Raw genomic sequence first — 21,245 nt, 5'->3', positions numbered from 1 at the left:
TATTATTCAGAGGGGTTACTGAGGTGGTTTGGTCATTTAGAGAGGATAGAGCAAAAGAGAATGACTTGGGTATATAAATCCATAGCGGAGGGGAGGAGGGGTAGGGGTCATCCTAGGAAATAAGAATATTTAAATAAGAATATTTACCCAATATTTTATATTTCTTCTCCAATTCACTCCTACCCTATTGCATCATGGCTAACTCATGGCTCTTTACATATGCTCATCACTCTTTCACTATATGGTGAGAGTATCACATGCCTAGGTAGTGTGAGAAAGTTGTGGTGAGGAAAATTGTGTGAGAGTGTGTGGTGAAAGTGAGTGGAGTGCCTGCCGTCCCACACCTCACTCACTGAACATGTCCAATACCCGGGCAAACTAAAACTGCATTATTATTATCATCATTGCTTTTTTACAATTTTGAGACCTATAAAAAATCTGGTTGGACTCGTTGGAGGTGTCTATAAACATAACCCTATTTTTTTCCATATGTGCTAAGCTCAGTTAACACACATTTTTTTTAACCCTTAACCCGTAAACGGCCCAGGCAGATCTATGTTCACATGTGTAGTGCTCCAAAAGTAGATCTACGTTTGTTTTTACATATTTTCAAATATAACAAAAAAAAAAAAAGTAGATCAAAGTTTTTTTACACATTTTCAAATGTAAAAAAAAAAATCTACTTTTTTTACATACTTTCAAATGTTGAAAAAACGTATATATACATTTGGACCGTTTATGGGTTAAACGGTCCAAACGTATATATACGTTCTTACGTGTAGCGCCCCAAACGTATATATACGTTTTATTTTTCCTGCCTTCAAATTTGGCACAATTGGTCTGAGATGCCTTTTCAGTATAGAATGGGTCCTAACACTTAGTGTGCATGGTATTAAAAAAATCTGGGACCACTTAGTACCTTGTGGGAGCGCCAGTTAAATTGAGCGCCAGCTAGAGCAAACAGTGCGGCAAACACCAAGGATTCACTGATGTAATGTCATATTAACACTCCTCTTTTAAGAGGAAAGTGATGTTAACCCCAAGTTTAGGGTCTGTCTATCTGTATCTCTGTCTATCTATCTCTATCTGTCTTTGTCTATCTGTCTCTGTATCTCTTTCAATCTGTCTGTCTATCTCTGTCTCACAGGTACACATAAATACAGTGGACCCCCGCATAACGCTATTAATCCGTTCCTGAGAGCTCAATGTTATGCGAAATTATCGTTATGCAAATTAATTTTCCCCATAAGAAATAATGGAAATCAAATTAATCCGTGCAAGACACCCAGACACCTAGCCTTTTCACTTATGATCGCTTGAGAGATGCTATCGCCTGCTATCTGTTTTTCGTTTATCCACACCAATAACAGTCTCTCAACATCTTCTATCACTTGCGATCTCTGTTTCGAAAGCACAGTTAAACCTTTGGCAAGAACAGCTTCCTTGATTGCCGTTTTCTTGGACACAATAGAAGCGATAGTTGATTGGGGTTTACTATACAACCTGGCCAGCTCGGAGACACGCACTCCACTTTCATACTTAGCAATGATCTCTTTCTTCATCTCCATAGTAATTCTCACCCTTATTCCTGTAGGGTTGGCACTAGAAGCTTTCTTGGGGCCCATGGTCACTTATTTTTCAGGTGAAATCACTATAAAAAAGGCTGTAATAATACGAAATGTTCCGACTGTATGCTTGAATGTTACCGCGGAGGCTGGCTTGTAAACAATGCCACTGGCAGAACAAGTGAGCCTGGCTCAGGCCGCATGGAAGTGTCTCGGACGAATCGCGTCGAGCGAATTTTTTAGCACTATGCGAGGCAAAATTTTAGCGATAAAATGTATCGCTATGCAGATTTAACACTATGCGATGCCAACGTTATGCGGGGGTCCACTGTACAAGTATACATAGTGTAAATTACCTAGGATAACTAAAAAAATCCAGACAAAGTGCTATACTCTGCTTGAAGATGTGAATAAACGTGATGACGACGCAGTCTTGTGGCTCTCTCTGAGACAGAGAGCTAGACGGATAGACAGGGAGCTTGATAGACAGACAGACATATTTGTGTACCAGCGAAAACAAAGTGAGGGCGATGCTCATCAAATATCACCTCTAATCTTTTATCAGCTGCACCCTCCCCCACCCTCGTGTATGCTCAAACGTCAGCTCTTATCAGTTGTTATCTCATCTTATCATGTCACTGTCAGGGGTGGACTTTGTTTTTCATGCTTCAAGGGAACTTATTATTATTTTTTTTTTATTATCACACTGGCCGATTCCCACCAAGGCAGGGTGGCCCGAAAAAGAAAAACTTTCACCATCATTCACTCCATCACTGTCTTGCCAGAAGGGTGCTTTACACTACAGTTTTTGAACTGCAACATTAACACCCCTCCTATTATTATTATTATTACGTATTCTCCTCCTCCTCCTCCTTCTCTTCTTCCTCCTCCTCCTCCTTCTCTTCTTCCTCCTCCTCCTCCTTCTCTTCTTCCTCCTCCTCCTCCTTCTCTTCTTCCTCCTCCTCCTCCTTCTCTTCTTCCTCCTCCTCCTCCTTCTCTTCTTCCTCCTCCTCCTCCTTCTCTTCTTCCTCCTCCTCCTCCTTCTCTTCTTCCTCCTCCTCCTCCATCTCCTCCTCCTCCTCCATCTCCTCCTCCTCCTTCTCCTCTTCCTCCTCCTCTGTCTTTCTCCTCCTCCTCCTCGTCTGTCTTTCTCCTCCTCCTCATTGTTATTATATACATGTACTTCCACATATCCAAAACATTGCTGGGACATATAAATACTTTGTATATATTCCAAGACAATAGTAAATGGCTAAGGCAGGTGTAAATGTCCACCTGTCAGTGTCTGTGACAATTTGAGTACAATTTCAGTACCTAGTACTTGTGTCAGAACAAAGATTGGTTATAAAATGACAAAAACTACTACAAATTGTAATTATCAGAACATAAAAATTACATAAAATACGAAAAATAGAAAAAAGGTATATCGGCAACACTTCTGCAAGCGGCAAGACTCAATGTTGCTGTCACATGAGCATCCAGTGCCAACTTCTCGGCCTCATATCCCAGTAAGTATCGACCCTAAAATTTTTTTTTTTATTCTAAAATACTTAAAAAATGTGCTCTTTTTTTTCTATATAAAATTTTTTTTTTCAAAATATTCAGGGCACTGCGCAAGTGAACGTATATATATGTTTGGACCGTTTAAGGGTTAATTACAGTGGAACCTCATTTTCACTTGCCGTGGTTTTCGTTGAATTCGGTTTTTGACAACTTTATTCGTCAAAATAGTCCCAGTTTTCGTTCATCACCTCGGGTTTTGTCCACCGTACCGAGCATGTCCATCTGCCTGCACCCACACAAAGCATCCCATGCGTGCATTCTGAGTCAGTTTGGCTGGCTTTGTTTCTCGTCGAATGAACATTACCCTGCACATTCATACGAAACATTTTGTAATAATGGATTGTTTTTTTGTGTTTGTTTATTGAGTGTGACTGCTAAATAAGCCACCACGGGGCCAAAGAAAGTTTCAAGTGCCAGCTCTTTGATAAAGGCGGCAAGAAACAAGATAGAATTTAATGGTGGTAGAGGGTGGTAGTGGTTGTGATTGTGGTAGAGGGTGGTAGTGGTTGTGATTATGGTAGAGGGTGGTAGTGGTTGTGATTGTGGTAGAGGGTGGTAGTGATTGTGGCCGAGGGTGGTAGTGATGGTGGTAGAGGGTGGCAGTGATGGTGGTTGATGGTGGTAGAGGGTGGTAGTGATGGTGGTAGAGGGTGGTAGTAGGTGGTAGTGGTTGTGATGGTAGAGGGTGGTAGTGATGGTGGTAGAGGGTGGTAGTGATTGTGGTAGAGGGTGGTGGTAGAGGGTGGTAGTGATGGTGGTAGAGATAACCTCTCCTCCCTCTCCCCTCCTCGCCGTCTTCCATACGCCAACAAGAGTCGTCAATAAAGGTAAATGTGATTTAAATGTTCATTTATCCATTTCAGTAGCGCTTTATATTTACTTGTATTTCTCATCGTTTTTCTTATAGTTTTTCTCTATAAAATGTATTTTTTGTTAATATTTTTGAATGTCTGGAATGGATTAACTGGATTTACATTATTTCTTGTGGGAAATATTGCGTCAGTTTTCATCGAATTTGGTTTTCGGCAGACTCTCTGGAACGAATTAACTCTTTCAGGGTCGAGAGGCCCTCTCCTAAACTTGTTCTCAGGGTCGAAAAATTTTCAGAAAAAAAAAATTATTTCTTTCTTATGATATGATAGAGAATCTTTTCCTGATCATAATGACACCAAAAGTATGAAGTTTGATGGAAAACTTACGGAATTATGCTCTCACGAAGTTAGCAGTCTTGATGATATTTACACATTGGCAATTTCGCCCACCTTGAGCCCTATTTTCGGCAAATTCCAGTGTACTAGTCGACAAAAATCATAACTATTTCGCTAGAACTCCATTTTTTTCTATCGAATGAGTAAAAGAAACTACCCATTTACCGAATTCAACTATCCAATAAAGTGGTCAGAAATTGGCAATTTTGCCAATTTCACACAAATTTCAAAAGATGCCAATTTCCAAATAGGGTCCAGAATAAACAGGACAGACATTCCTGGCACTAAAATAACATTTCCTCTGTTCATTAGTCACGTCCACAGGCCCCTCTTACATTTCTTTTACTTTCCACTTTGAATTTTTATTCTCACAAAAAAATAGAAGATTTACTGTTAAGCAGACTATTGCATTAGTGTAGAAATGGTTTAAATAACATAAACGCACTTGTGAAAGAATATTAGACTCGCCAGTTGACGTGTATTGGACGCGTGGCATGATTTGTTTACTTTTGAACTTTGGCAAAAATCGAACATTTCTGCTACTTTGAGCTCAATTTCAAGGTACTTTTCATTGTGAAACCAATCAAAATCATCTCAATTTCTGTAATATGTCTTCCATTTTATAAAATGAGATCAGGAAAACTAGAATCCAACCATAAACACCATACAAAAATACTGTGTAAAGTCACAGTTTTAAACCAAAAACACGGTCAAAGTTTTTTTTTTTCTCATTATGCACTGTGTGCTGTATGATTTTTTTTTATACTGTGCACACTGACCACATAGACCCATTCTTTCATATGTAGGCCTATCAGCTTTCCCTCGATAGATTTGAAGGCGCTAGAATTTACGCATTCTAGTACGTCAATAACCCTGGTGCTTAAAACGTACTAGTACGTTGGAAACCCTGAAAGGGTTCAAGACAAAAACCGAGGTTCCATTTTTAGAAACGTAACTACTGTACATTGAGAGTCAACTATATACATAAAATGAACATACACAAAGCATGAATATTAATGGTAAATATGCTGACAGGTATGAAAATAAGACAATATGCAGTTTATGGCACTCACTGAGAAATGTCTTCTCAGTAAATGCTATAGACTGCATATTGTGTCCTATTTCTATATACAGAACATGAATGCATTTAGTAAAAAAAAATAAGGATAAATTTTTGACTTACAATAATTTCTGAACAAATATTTTGTGATGCCTGCAAATGCAGATCAACATTCACGAGTAATTAAATGGTTACAAAATGCCAAAGTCTTTATTGCCAAATATGTTTAGTTAGTCAGGCACCTACTGCATGAAGGTCTTTACCCTCAAAAAGAAATAATGGATTTCATAAATTATCATTCATCTTCATTGTGTAGAAATGACTGATGAATTAAATAACTCCATGGTCATGTTTTCTATATTTTTTGTCAAATTTTCCCAGATGTAATCCTTAACAAACTTACTTTGTTATAAGTATATAACATTATAATAAACAGGAAGTGATTGATTCCCCTTTACACTGCTGATGAGCAAAATATTCTTAATCAATTATGCTGAATAAAGTATTCCTATGACTAAAGACAAAAAAGTACAAAAAAAGGGGCTAACCTTGCTTTTCTCTTGCTTGTATGTCTTGGCTGATGCCAATGATGCTGATTTATCAAGTCTGACATCATCATTGAAGTCTTGGTCACTGCTGTCCTCCTTGTCATCTATATGTGAAATTTTTCTTTTGTGGTCATTTGTGTCATCATTATTAATCTCAGAGTCAGAGTCTGCCCAGACTGAACTACACTTCTTAAATGCTGACATCATTTCCTCCTCAGCTTTATGCTTCTGTTTTTGTTTTATAAACATTGGTTCTTCTGTTTTGGTGGGTGAACTTTTTCTCTTCTCTTTCTTTTTCTTTTTGTGGTCTATATCTTCTGACATTATTATTTCACTTTTGATACTTTCACTTTTAAATGTTTTATGTTTTTTCTTTCCTTTACTCTTTTCTTCTTCTTTGAAAGATTCATTATTGTCTTCCTGATCACCTCTGTGTAGTCTCATTGTCTTCACACCATCATGCTTCTTCATTTCTTTTGCTAATGTGACAGGTGGTGGTGACTTAGCTGTCATTTCTGGATAACCACACTGTTGTTGGTTTTGTTGCTGGGCTGCTCTCTCTCTGCTGAGACGATCCAGGAAGCTTTCTTTGGCTGGCTCTACCCTGAGACAAGACCCTTGCCATATGGACCCATTCAGTAGTCCGATACCTGCAAAGAAATGCCGGGAGCAATGGGCTAGTAACCCCTTCTCCTGTATACATTTACTAAAAAAGAGAAGAAGAAAAACTTTATAAAATTGGGATGCTTAAATGTGCGTGGATGTAGTGCGGATGACAAGAAACAGATGATTGCTGATGTTATGAATAAAAAGAAGTTGGATGTCCTGGCTCTAAGCGAAACAAAGCTGAAGGGGGTAGGAGAATTTCAGTGGGGGGAAATAAATGGGATTAAATCTGGAGTATCTGAGAGAGTTAGAGCAAAGGAAGGGGTAGCAGTAATGTTAAATGATCAGTTATGGAAGGAGAAAAGAGAATATGAATGTGTAAATTCAAGAATTATGTGGATTAAAGTAAAGGTTGGATGCGAGAAGTGGGTCATAATAAGCGTGTATGCACCTGGAGAAGAGAGGAATGCAGAGGAGAGAGAGAGATTTTGGGAGATGTTAAGTGAATGTATAGGAGCCTTTGAACCAAGTGAGAGAGTAATTGTGGTAGGGGACCTGAATGCTAAAGTAGGAGAAACTTTTAGAGAGGGTGTGGTAGGTAAGTTTGGGGTGCCAGGTGTAAATGATAATGGGAGCCCTTTGATTGAACTTTGTATAGAAAGGGGTTTAGTTATAGGTAATACATATTTTAAGAAAAAGAGGATAAATAAGTATACACGATATGATGTAGGGCGAAATGACAGTAGTTTGTTGGATTATGTATTGGTAGATAAAAGACTGTTGAGTAGACTTCAGGATGTACATGTTTATAGAGGGGCCACAGATATATCAGATCACTTTCTAGTTGTAGCTACACTGAGAGTAAAAGGTAGATGGGATACAAGGAGAATAGAAGCATCAGGGAAGAGAGAGGTGAAGGTTTATAAACTAAAAGAGGAGGCAGTTAGGGTAAGATATAAACAGCTATTGGAGGATAGATGGGCTAATGAGAGCATAGGCAATGGGGTCGAAGAGGTATGGGGTAGGTTTAAAAATGTAGTGTTAGAGTGTTCAGCAGAAGTTTGTGGTTACAGGAAAGTGGGTGCAGGAGGGAAGAGGAGTGATTGGTGGAATGATGATGTAAAGAGAGTAGTAAGGGAGAAAAAGTTAGCATATGAGAAGTTTTTACAAAGTAGAAGTGATGCAAGGAGGGAAGAGTATATGGAGAAAAAGAGAGAGGTTAAGAGAGTGGTGAAGCAATGTAAAAAGAGAGCAAATGAGAGAGTGGGTGAGATGTTATCAACAAATTTTGTTGAAAATAAGAAAAAGTTTTGGAGTGAGATTAACAAGTTAAGAAAGCCTAGAGAACAAATGGATTTGTCAGTTAAAAATAGGAGAGGAGAGTTATTAAATGGAGAGTTAGAGGTATTGGGAAGATGGAGGGAATATTTTGAGGAATTGTTAAATGTTGATGAAGATAGGGAAGCTGTGATTTCGTGTATAGGGCAAGGAGGAATAACATCTTGTAGGAGTGAGGAAGAGCCAGTTGTGAGTGTGGGGGAAGTTCGTGAGGCAGTAGGTAAAATGAAAGGGGGTAGGGCAGCCGGGATTGATGGGATAAAGATAGAAATGTTAAAAGCAGGTGGGGATATAGTTTTGGAGTGGTTGGTGCAATTATTTAATAAATGTATGGAAGAGGGTAAGGTACCTAGGGATTGGCAGAGAGCATGCATAGTTCCTTTGTATAAAGGCAAAGGGGATAAAAGAGAGTGCAAAAATTATAGGGGGATAAGTCTGTTGAGTGTACCTGGTAAAGTGTATGGTAGAGTTATAATTGAAAGAATTAAGAGTAAGACGGAGAATAGGATAGCAGATGAACAAGGAGGCTTTAGGAAAGGTAGGGGGTGTGTGGACCAGGTGTTTACAGTGAAACATATAAGTGAACAGTATTTAGATAAGGCTAAAGAGGTCTTTGTGGCATTTATGGATTTGGAAAAGGCGTATGACAGGGTGGATAGGGGGGCAATGTGGCAGATGTTGCAAGTGTATGGTGTAGGAGGTAGGTTACTGAAAGCAGTGAAGAGTTTTTACGAGGATAGTGAGGCTCAAGTTAGAGTATGTAGGAAAGAGGGAAATTTTTTCCCAGTAAAAGTAGGCCTTAGACAAGGATGTGTGATGTCACCGTGGTTGTTTAATATATTTATAGATGGGGTTGTAAGAGAAGTAAATGCGAGGGTCTTGGCAAGAGGCGTGGAGTTAAAAGATAAAGAATCACACACAAAGTGGGAGTTGTCACAGCTGCTGTTTGCTGATGACACTGTGCTCTTGGGAGATTCTGAAGAGAAGCTGCAGAGATTGGTGGATGAATTTGGTAGGGTGTGCAAAAGAAGAAAATTAAAGGTGAATACAGGAAAGAGTAAGGTTATGAGGATAACAAAAAGATTAGGTGATGAAAGATTGGATATCAGATTGGAGGGAGAGAGTATGGAGGAGGTGAACGTATTCAGATATTTGGGAGTGGACGTGTCAGCGGATGGGTCTATGAAAGATGAGGTGAATCATAGAATTGATGAGGGAAAAAGAGTGAGTGGTGCACTTAGGAGTCTGTGGAGACAAAGAACTTTGTCCTTGGAGGCAAAGAGGGGAATGTATGAGAGTATAGTTTTACAAATGCTCTTATATGGGTGTGAAGCGTGGGTGATGAATGTTGCAGCGAGGAGAAGGCTGGAGGCAGTGGAGATGTCATGTCTGAGGGCAATGTGTGGTGTGAATATAATGCAGAGAATTCGTAGTTTGGAAGTTAGGAGGAGGTGCGGGATTACCAAAACTGTTGTCCAGAGGGCTGAGGAAGGGTTGTTGAGGTGGTTCGGACATGTAGAGAGAATGGAGCGAAACAGAATGACTTCAAGAGTGTATCAGTCTGTAGTGGAAGGAAGGCGGGGTAGGGGTCGGCCTAGGAAGGGTTGGAGGGAGGGGGTAAAGGAGGTTTTGTGTGCGAGGGGCTTGGACTTCCAGCAGGCATGCGGGAGCGTGTTTGATAGGAGTGAATGGAGACAAATGGTTTTTAATACTTGACGTGCTGTTGGAGTGTGAGCAAAGTAACATTTATGAAGGGATTCAGGGAAACCGGCAGGCCGGACTTGAGTCGTGGAAATGGGAAGTACAGTGCCTGCACTCTGAAGGAGGGGTGTTAATGTTGCAGTTTAAAAACTGTAGTGTAAAGCACCCTTCTGGCAAGACAGTGATGGAGCGAATGATGGTGAAAGTTTTTCTTTTTCGGGCCACCCTGCCTTGGTGGGAATCGGCCAGTGTGATAATAATAAAATAATAATAAATTACATGTTTAAGTCCCTCTACAGCAACAAATTAATATATTGTATTTATATGTTTGGCAACCACCCAGGGAGGTACTACTGTCCTGCCAAGTGAGTGTAAAACAAAAGCCTGTAGTTGTTTTACATGATGGTAGGATTGCTGGTGTCTTTTTTTTTCTGTCTCATAATTTTTTTTTTTTTTTTTATTATCACACTGGCCGATTCCCACCAAGGCAGGGTGGCCCGAAAAAGAAAAACTTTCACCATCATTCACTCCATCACTGTCTTGCCAGAAGGGTGCTTTACACTACAGTTTTTAAACTGCAACATTAACACCCCTCCTTCAGAGTGCAGGCACTGTACTTCCCATCTCCAGGACTCAAGTCCGGCCTGCCGGTTTCCCTGAATCCCTTCATAAATGTTACTTTGCTCACACTCCAACAGCACGTCAAGTATTAAAAACCATTTGTCTCCATTCACTCCTATCAAACACGCTCACGCATGCCTGCTGGAAGTCCAAGCCCCTCGCACACAAAACCTCCTTTACCCCCTCCCTCCAACCCTTCCTAGGCCGACCCCTACCCCGCCTTCCTTCCACTACAGACTGATACACTCTTGAAGTCATTCTGTTTCGCTCCATTCTCTCTACATGTCCGAACCACCTCAACAACCCTTCCTCAGCCCTCTGGACAACAGTTTTGGTAATCCCGCACCTCCTCCTAACTTCCAAACTACGAATTCTCTGCATTATATTCACACCACACATTGCCCTCAGACATGACATCTCCACTGCCTCCAGCCTTCTCCTCGCTGCAACATTCATCACCCACGCTTCACACCCATATAAGAGCGTTGGTAAAACTATACTCTCATACATTCCCCTCTTTGCCTCCAAGGACAAAGTTCTTTGTCTCCACAGACTCCTAAGTGCACCACTCACTCTTTTTCCCTCATCAATTCTATGATTCACCTCATCTTTCATAGACCCATCCGCTGACACGTCCACTCCCAAATATCTGAATACGTTCACCTCCTCCATACTCTCTCCCTCCAATCTGATATTCAATCTTTCATCACCTAATCTTTTTGTTATCCTCATAACCTTACTCTTTCCTGTATTCACCTTTAATTTTCTTCTTTTGCACACCCTACCAAATTCATCCACCAATCTCTGCAACTTCTCTTCAGAATCTCCCAAGAGCACAGTGTCATCAGCAAAGAGCAGCTGTGACAACTCCCACTTTGTGTGTGATTCTTTATCTTTTAACTCCACGCCTCTTGCCAAGACCCTCGCATTTACTTCTCTTACAACCCCATCTATAAATATATTAAACAACCACGGTGACATCACACATCCTTGTCTAAGGCCTACTTTTACTGGGAAAAAATTCCCCTCTTTCCTACATACTCTAACTTGAGCCTCACTATCCTCGTAAAAACTCTTCACTGCTTTCAGTAACCTACCTCCTACACCATACACTTGCAACATCTGCCACATTGCCCCCCTATCCACCCTGTCATACGCCTTTTCCAAATCCATAAATGCCACAAAGACCTCTTTAGCCTTATCTAAATACTGTTCACTTATATGTTTCACTGTAAACACCTGGTCCACACACCCCCTACCTTTCCTAAAGCCTCCTTGTTCATCTGCTATCCTATTCTCCGTCTTACTCTTAATTCTTTCAATTCTGTCTCATAAATATGCAAGATTTCAGTTACATCTTGCTACTTCTACTTAGGTCACACTACACATACATGTTTTTTTTTTTTCAACAAGTCGGCCGTCTCCCACCGAGGCAGGGTGACCCAAAAAAGAAAGAAAATCCCCAAAAAGAAAATACTTTCATCATCATTCATCACTTTCACCACACTCACACATTATCACTGTTTTTGCAGAGGTGCTCAGAATACAACAGTTTAGAAGCATATACATATAAAGATACACAACATATCCCTCCAAACTGCCAATATCCCAAACCCCTCCTTTAAAGTGCAGGCATTGTACTTCCCATTTCCAGGACTCAAGTCCGACTATATGAAAATAACCGGTTTCCCTGAATCCCTTCACTAAATATTACCCTGCTCACACTCCAACAGATCGTCAGGTCCCAAGTACTATTCGTCTCCATTCACTCCTATCTAACACGCTCACGCACGCTTGCTGGAAGTCCAAGCCCCTCGCCCACAAAACCTCCTTTACCCCCTCTCTCCAACCCTTTCGAGGACGACCCCTACCCCACCTTCCTTCCCCTATAGATTTATGTGCTTTCCATGTCATTCTACTTTGATCCATTCTCTCTAAATGACCAAACCACCTCAACAACCCCTCATCTGCCCTCTGACTAATACTTTTATTAACTCCATGCCTTTTCCTAATTTCCACACTCCGAATTTTCTGCATAATATTTACACCACATATTGCCCTTAAAAAGGACATCTCCACTGCCTCCAACCGTCTCCTCACTGCTGCATTTACGACCCAAGCTTCACACCCATATAAGAGTGTTGGTACTACTATACTTTCATACATTCCCTTCTTTGCCTCCATAGATAACGTTTTTTGACTCCACATATACCTCAATGCACCACTCGCCTTTTTTCCCTCATCAATTCTATGATTAACCTCATCCTTCATAAATCCATCTGCCGACACGTCAACTCCCAAGTATCTGAAAACATTCACTTCTTCCATACTCCTCCTCCCCAATTTGATATCCAATTTTTCTTTATCTAAATCATTTGAAACCCTCATCACCTTACTCTTTTCTATGTTCACTTTCAACTTTCTACCTTTACACACATTCCCAAACTCATCCACTAACCTTTGCAATTTTTCTTTAGAATCTCCCATAAGCACAGTATCATCAGCAAAAATTAACTGTGTCAATTCCCATTTAGAATTTGATTCCCCAAAATTTAATCCCACCCCTCTCCTGAACACCCTAGCATTTACTTCCTTTACAACCCCATCTATAAATACATTAAACAACCATGGTGACATTACACATCCCTGTCTAAGACCTACTTTTACCGCTCTTGAGTGGTGACCTGTACTTTGAGTGCTGACCTGTACTTAACTCTGTGAAGAAGTGTCTTGTTTGCTCCCGTGGACTGAACCAAGATGCCCTCCATCGAGCAACTTTACCAGCAACTTAAGGAAGAATTGAGGGCAGCGAAGATGGAGATACGGCGATTGACCGAGGAAAACAAGAGGATTCGTAGTAGTCCTCCTGTTTCGAGTCCTCAGGTCAAGAAGGGATCGTGGTCAGTGGTTGGACAGCAGGGGACGACGAAGTTGACGATCAAGAAGACGAATGGAAAGCCAGAAACGATGAAGAAGAAAGAGACTGCTGTGGAAACTCCCGTGGAAACCTCCAACGCATTCTCGGTGCTACCCGACGAATGTGAGTCTACTACTGGGATCGTCACGACGAACGACAACAAGGAAGGTAAGAATATTGTTGTTGTTGGGGATAGCCAGGTTAGATACATGGATAGGGCATTCTGCTTGAAGGACAGGAGTAGGAGACAAAGGGTATGCTTTCCTGGGGCTGGGATGGAGGACATTGTTAGCCGGCTTGACAACATCATGAACGGTAATGGGATCAATCCTATTATTTGCCTCAGTGCTGGAGGCAATGATGTAGGCAAGCGTAGAAGTGAGGATTTAGTTAGAAAGTTCAGGACAGCTATAGACATGATTAGGAAGAAGGGGGGGCGCCCTGTTATATGTGGCATTTTGCCAAGAAGAGGTGTTGGTAATGAATGGTTGTCCAGAGCAATTGGTATTAATTGTTGGCTGGATAAACACTGTAAGGATAATGCAGTACCATTCATTGACAACTGGGACAACTTCTATGGCCGAAATGACATGTATGCCAGGGATGGGGTTCACTTATCCAGGGCAGGTGTGGGTTTTCTTGCTAACTCAGTTGAGGGGGTTGTTAGGACTTTAAACTAGGATTAGTTAGAGGTATGGGTTTTGAAATGATTAATAATGAATATGGATATATTGACTTATGCTCTGATATTAAGAATCTTAATAGTAACTGTCATGGAGTAACTCTGGGTAATGATAATTTCAGAAATTGTGTAAAAACAAAGATGAATAGGAAAAATGTGCAGAAGAAAAAACATATGATGGTATTTTATGCTAACAGTCGAAGTGCAAGAAATAAAATTAATGAACTACGTTTGGTAGCATGTGCTGGGAACTTTGATATCATTGCATTAACTGAAACGTGGTATGATTTAAAGAGTCGGGATATGACTGCTGAGTGTAATATTCAGGGATTTAAGTTATTCAATGTGGATAGATGTAATGGGAAGGGGGGAGGAGTTGCATTGTATGTTCGAGAAAATATTAATTGTTGCATAAAAAAAGGTATAAAAATAGATGGAGCAGTAACAGAGTCTGTTTGGGTAGAGTTCGTGGAGGGTCAAGAAAAACTAATTCTAGGTGTAATATACCGACCTCCAGGCTTGGATCACGATAGAGGGAGACTTCTTTGGGACGAAATTGTTAGGGCTTCTGGACACAGTAACGTAGTCATAGTAGGGGACTTTAACTTTAGCCAAATTGACTGGAATTCTTTGACAGGTAATCTAGAGTCCAGTGACTTCATGGAAACAGTTCAGGACTGTTTTCTGAAACAGAGTGTAACTGAACCTACCAGGGGTAATAATTTGCTAGACCTAGTCTTGTCAAATAAGGAAACACTCGTGAATAATCTGGAGATCACTGAAGAGCTTGGCGCAAGTGATCACAAATCCATCACCTTTAGCATTAATTGGGAATGCAAGAATAATGATAATACAGTAAAAATCCCCGATTTTCGTTCTGCCGATTATAATGGACTTAGGGAACATCTGTCTAATCTTGATTGGGGTTATCTAGCTAATGATTTTATTGACGATAATCATACTTATGAATATGAAGGGATCTGCTTTTATGATTGTTTTCTTAATAATGTACACAGTGCCCAGAGTATATACATTCCCCAGAGAGAAATTAGGTCTAATAATAACGATCCCAAATGGGTTAACAGGAGGCTAAAGCATCTATTAGGGGAGAAAAGGGGAATTTATAGGCGCATCAGAAGAGGAGAGGTTAACCTTACTGACCAATATGTTCAGCTTAAAAGAGAAGTAAAAAAGGCGATTAGAAAGGCTAAACGTGACTATGAAATTAGAGTTGCTAATGAATCAAAGACTAATCCAAAGGGGTTCTTTCAAGTGTATAGGACGAAGGTGAAGGAAAAAGTAGGACCTCTGAAATCTGGGAATGGACAGCTGACGGATAATGAACTGGAAATGTGTTCCTTATTTAACCCTTTGACTGTTTCAGGCCCCTCTCTGAAACTGTCATTCTATGTCGCCAAATATTCAAAAAAAAAAAAAAATTATTTTTTCTTATGAAAATGTTAAGATTATTTTTCTGAGTGTTTTAGTCCAAAAAAAAAATTTTTGCCATCGGTACTTACCGAGATATAGAGCCGTGAAGTTTGCAGAAAATGAGCCGCGTATGGCAACAGCGGCGACTGCCGCTCACCCGGTAAACTTTAGTTTACTTGTATTTGAAGGTTTGTTGTTTTTTTCACTATTTTATTTTTTCACATAACTTATGTGGCCTATGAGACCAAAGTAAGGTGCAATGTATATATATACACTCGTTGTATACAACACAATAAGCACACAAACATAATTATCAATATATTGTTTACAAAACTTGTTTACAAAAACAAACAAACAAACAAACAAATAAACAATCCTTCTTCTTCTTCTTCTCCTTCTTCTCCTCCTTCTCCTCCTCCTTCTCCTCCTTCTCCTCCTCCTTCTCCTCCTCCTTCTCATCCTCCTTCTCCTCCTCCTTCTCCTCCTCCTTCTCCTCCTCCTTCTCCTCCTCCTTCTCCTCCTCCTTCTCCTCCTCCTCCTCCTCCTTCTCCTCCTTCTCCTCCTCCTCCTCCTTCTCCTCCTCCTCCTTCTCCTCCTCCTCCTTCTCCTTCTCCTCCTTCTCCTCCTTCTCATCCTTCTCCTCCTTCTTCTTCTCCTTCTCCTCCTTCTCCTCCTTCTCCTCCTTCTCCTCCTTCTCCTCCTTCTCCTCCTCCTCCTTCTCCTCCTCCTCCTTCTCCTCCTCCTTGTCTTGTGTGCGAGTGTGTGGCTTATAATTGTTTTGAGTCAGAAGTCGGCAGCTGTCAAAGTGACATATTGTCTCATTAGTCACTACCCCTACCCCTGTCAAAACAATGGGGTCGGATGCTGCTTCCCCTCCTCCATTCTATCTAATTATCTTTCTCCCTCATTCTATATCTTTCAATCTGTCTCTCTTTCTGTCTGCCTATCTCTGTCTCACAGGTACACATAAATACAAGTATACATAGTGTAAATTACCTAGGATAACCCAAGAAATCCAGACAAAGTGCTATACTCTGCTTGAAGATGTGAGTAAACGTGATGACACAGTCTTGTGGCTCTCTCTGAGACAGAGAGCTAGATGGACAGACAGGGAGCTTGACAGACAGACAAATAGACAGACAGAAATGTTTGTGTACCAGCAAAAACAAAGGGAGGCGATGGTCATGTAATATTACCCTCCTTTACGCTCATCAAAGTCAGCTCTTATCAGATGTTATCTCCCCTTATCTTGTCACTGTCATGGGGTGGACTTTTTTTTTTCTTGCTTCAAGGGAACAATATTATTACATCTTCTTCTTCCTCCTCCTCCTCCTCTTCTCCTCCTCCTCCTCCTCCTCCTCCTCCTCCTCCTCTTCCTTCCCTCCTCCTCCTCCTCCTCTTCCTCCCCTCCTCCCCCTCCATTGCTTTTGGTCTCAAACTCCTCCAAATCATGAAATTGATCTTCACTGACACTTCCATCTGTGTTAGAGCATCACTTGGGAAGAGAAGAGTCCCAGATTTGCTGGGGAATCACATATTTCTTACCACTAGACATGCTGAAAAATGACAACTGAAATGGCATTCCCACAATGCACCACTGGCTCCCCGATTTTTTTTATATGGTGCACACTGACCATGGAGACCCATTCTCTCACATGTGGGCCTAGCAGCTTTCTCCTGCTTGATTTGAAGCTGCTAGAATTTATGCGTATAAATACGTCAGAAACATTGGCTCGTAAGACGTATTTATACGTCGGAAACAGTCAAAGGGTTAATGACTATTTTTTGTCAGTTTTTACACAGGAAGATGTAAATGAGATTCCAGTAATTAATAATTATTTAGTTCCTGATGAATTTAAGTTAACTAATATTACTGTCACGAGGGACATGGTTATTAAACAGATAGACAAACTGAAACAAAATAAGTCCCCGGGACCCGATGAGTTGTTTTCAAGGGTACTTAAGGAATGCAAGATGGAGCTTAGTCAGCCATTAACGAGTGTATTCAATGCGTCCATCCTTACCAGTGTTGTGCCAGAGATGTGGAAGATGGCTAATGTGGTTCCTATATTCAAATCAGGGGATAAGTCCACTCCTTCAAATTACCGTCCAATAAGCCTGACATCTATAGTGGGCAAGTTATTAGAATCAATTATAGCTGACATTATCAGAAGTCACCTTGAAGAGCATAACTTGATAAATGAATCTCAGCATGGATTCACGAGAGGTCGTTCCTGCCTGACAAACTTACTGACGTTCTTCAATAGAACATTTGAGGCAGTTGACAGTGATAAGGAATATGATATTGTTTATTTGGATTTTAGTAAAGCCTTCGACAGAGTACCTCACAAGAGACTCTTAAGAAAAGTGGCAGCTCATGGTATAGGAGGTAAAGTTCTAGCATGGATTGAGGCATGGCTTACCAATAGAAAGCAGAGAGTTACCATTAATGGAGTGAAATCTGAATGGGGATTAGTCACTAGTGGTGTTCCACAAGGATCAGTTTTAGGCCCTCTCTTGTTCATAATTTACATTAATGACCTTGATGAAGGGATTACTAGTGACATGAGTAAGTTTGCTGATGATACAAAGATAGGCCGTATAATTCACTCTGAGGAGGATATCAATGAACTCCAGGACGATTTGAACAAATTAATGTCTTGGTCTGAGAAATGGCAGATGAAGTTTAATGTGGATAAGTGTAAGGTACTTGCCCTTGGTAATGAAAATAACCCTCGAAGCTATAATCTAGGTGAAGTAGAGCTTGGTCATACAGAATGTGAAAAAGACTTGGGAGTCATGGTAAGCAGAAATCTAAAGCCAAGACAGCAGTGCCTCAGTGTGCGCAACAAGGCCAACAGATTACTTGGATTTATCTCAAGAAGTATAAGTAACAGAAGTCCAAAAGTTATTTTACAGCTCTATACATCACTAGTGAGGCCTCATTTAGATTATGCTGCTCAGTTTTGGTCCCCTTACTACAGGATGGACATAGACTCATTAGAGAACATACAGAGAAGAATGACTAAAATGATTTACTGTGTAAGGAACCTCCCTTATGAAGATAGACTTAAAGCCTTAAATCTCCACTCTCTGGAGAGGCGTAGAATGAGGGGAGATATCATTGAAGTGTATAAGTGGATGACGGGCATAAACAAGGGAGACATTAATAAAGTACTGAGGGTGTCGAACCAGGTAAGAACCAGGAATAATGGATTTAAGTTGGATAAATTTAGATTTAGAAAGGACATAGGTAAGTACTGGTTTTCTAACAGAGTTGTAGATGCGTGGAACAGTCTTCCCAGTGGGGTGATAGAGGCTAGGACCTTGGGTAGCTTTAAGAAGAGACTGGACAAATATATGAGCGGGAGGGGCTGGGTTTGATTGGTGTTGGGGGGTGCGGGAGTTGTTTCTTGAGTAGCTTTAGGTAGATGTCGTTTTGATAAGGACCTGCTTCGTATGGGCCAGTAGGCCTTCTGCAGTGTTCCTACATTCTTATGTTCTTATGAAGTAGTCTCCCTCTCTTCTACACACCCTAACCTAAGCCTCACTATCCTCATAAAAACTCTTTACAGCATTTAATAACTTACCACCTATTCCATATACAGTGGACCCCCGCATAACGATGGCATCACATAGCGATTTTTCCGCATACCGATTACTTTTATCGCAAAATTTTTGCCGCGCATACCGATTAAAAACCCGCTTACCGATTTTCGTCCGAGACGCGTCCAATGTGCCCTCAGCCAGCCTCACATGTGCCAGCCGTCCCATTGTTTACCAGCCAGCCTCCGCGGTAACATCCAAGCATACACTCGGAATATTTCGTATTATTACAGTATTTTCGGTGCTGTTTCTGGAAAATAAGTGACCATGGGCCCCAAGAAAGCTTCTAGTGCCAACCCTACACCTCAAAGGGTAAGAATTACTATAGAAATGAAGAAAGAGATAATTGATAAGTATGAAAGTGGAGTGCGTATAGCCGACCTAGTCAAGCTGTACAAGAAACCCCAATCAACCATCGCTACTATTGTGGGCACCAGAAAGACAATCAAGGAAGCTGTTCTTGCCAAAGGTTCAACTGTGTTTTCGAAACAAAGATCGCAAGTGATGGAAGATGTTGAGAGACTCTTATTGGTGTGGATAAATGAAAAACAGATAGCAGGAGATAGCGTCTCTCAAGCGATCATATGTGAAAAGGCTAGGAAGTTGCATGAGGATTTAATTAAAAAAATGCCTGCAACTAGTGATGATGTGAGTGAATTTAAGGCCAGCAAAGGTTGGTTTGAGAGATTTAAGAAGCGTAGTGGCATCCATAGTGTGATAAGGCATGGTGAGGCTGCCAGTTCGGACCACAAAGCGGCTGAAAAATATGTGCAGGAATTCAAGGAGTACATAGAAACTGAAGGACTGAAACCTGAACAAGTGTTTAATTGTGATGAAACAGGCCTGTTCTGGAAGAAAATGCCAAGCAGGACCTACATTACTCAGGAGGAAAAGGCACTCCCAGGACATAAGCCTATGAAAGACAGGCTTACTTTGTTGATGTGTGCCAATGCTAGTGGTGATTGCAAAGTTAAGCCTTTATTAGTGTATCACTCTGAAACTCCCAGAGCGTTCAGGCAAAAGAATGTCCTCAAGGATAATTTGTGTGTGCTGTGGAGGGCAAACAGTAAGGCATGGGTCACTAGGGAATTTTTCTATAACTGGTTACACCATGCATTTGCCCCCAATGTGAAAGATTACCTAACTGAAAAGAAATTAGAACTTAAGTGCCTCCTGGTCATCCTACAGACGTGGCAGAGCGACTTTATGGGGACATGAGCTTCATTAAGGTGAAGTTTTTGCCTCCTAATACCACTCCTCTCCTGCAGCCCATGGACCAGCAGGTTATTTCCAACTTCAAGAAACTGTACACAAAAGCTCTGTTTGAAAGGTGCTTTGTAATGACCTCAGAAACTCAACTGACTCTAAGAGAGTTTTGGAGAGATCACTTTAATATCCTCAATTGTGTAAACCTTATAGGTAAGGCTTGGGAGGAAGTGACTAAGAGGACCTTGAACTCTGCTTGGAAGAAACTGTGGCCAGAATGTGTAGACAAAAGGGATTTTGAAGGGTTTGAGGCTAACCCTGAGATGATTATGCCAGTTGAGGAATCCATTGTGGCATTGGGAAAGTCCTTGGGGTTGGAGGTTAGTGGGGAGGATGTGGAAGAGTTGGTGGAGGAGGACAATGAAGAACTAACCACTGATGAGCTGATAGATCAACTTCAAGAGCAAGAGGCCAGACCTGGGGAAACTGGTTCAGAGGAGGGGACAGAGAAATTGAAGAAGTTGCCTACTACAAAGATAAAGGAAATCTGTGCTAAGTGGCTTGAAGTGCAAACCTTCATGGATGAAAATCACCCTCACACAGCTATTGCAAGCTGTGCTGGTGATTATTACACTGACAATGTTGTGAAACACTTTAGGCAAGTCATAAAGGAACGAGAGGTACAGGCCACTATGGACAGATATCTTGTGCGAAAGAAGTCCAGTGACTCTGAAGCTGGCCCTAGTGGCATTAAAAAAAGAAGGGAAGTAACCCCAGAAAAGGACTTACTACCTCAAGTCCTAATGGAAGGGGATTCCCCTTCTAAACACTAACACTCTCTCTCCCCTCCTCCCATCCCATCAATCATCACCAGATCTTCAATAAAAGTAAGTGTCATTTAATTGTGCATGCCTTTTTCAGTTTGTGTGTATTAAAATTAACATTTCATGTGGTAAAAAAAAATTTTTTTCATACTTTTGGGCGTCTTGCACGGATTAATTTTATTTCCATTATTTCTTATGGGGAAAATTCATTCGCATAACGATTATTTCGCATAACGATGAGCCCTCTTGCACGGATTAAAATCGTTAACCGGGGGTCCACTGTACTTGCAACATCTGCCACATTGCTCCTCTATCCACTCTATCATATGCCTTTTCTAAATCCACAAATGCAATAAAAACTCCCTACCT

At 40.9% G+C, this 21,245-nt stretch overlaps 1 protein-coding gene across 2 annotated transcripts in view; it reads right to left on the bottom strand.

The window, feature by feature from the left end:
- Nucleotides 1-21,245, bottom strand: part of LOC128687887 (probable RNA-binding protein CG14230) — an 88,654-nt gene that overhangs the window by 23,871 nt on the left and 43,538 nt on the right. For both annotated transcript variants that reach the window (XM_070083481.1, XM_070083480.1), the window contains exon 4: nucleotides 5,945-6,594. In XM_070083481.1, the coding sequence (XP_069939582.1) occupies nucleotides 5,945-6,594 (650 nt within the window). The remainder of the gene's footprint in view (nucleotides 1-5,944; nucleotides 6,595-21,245) is intronic.

The sequence above is a fragment of the Cherax quadricarinatus genome, chromosome 10 (assembly GCF_038502225.1).
Source record: "Cherax quadricarinatus isolate ZL_2023a chromosome 10, ASM3850222v1, whole genome shotgun sequence".
NCBI lineage: Eukaryota > Metazoa > Arthropoda > Malacostraca > Decapoda > Parastacidae > Cherax > Cherax quadricarinatus.
The sequence above is the reverse complement of the archived record's forward strand: the minus strand, read 5'-3'. Positions and strand labels throughout refer to the sequence as shown.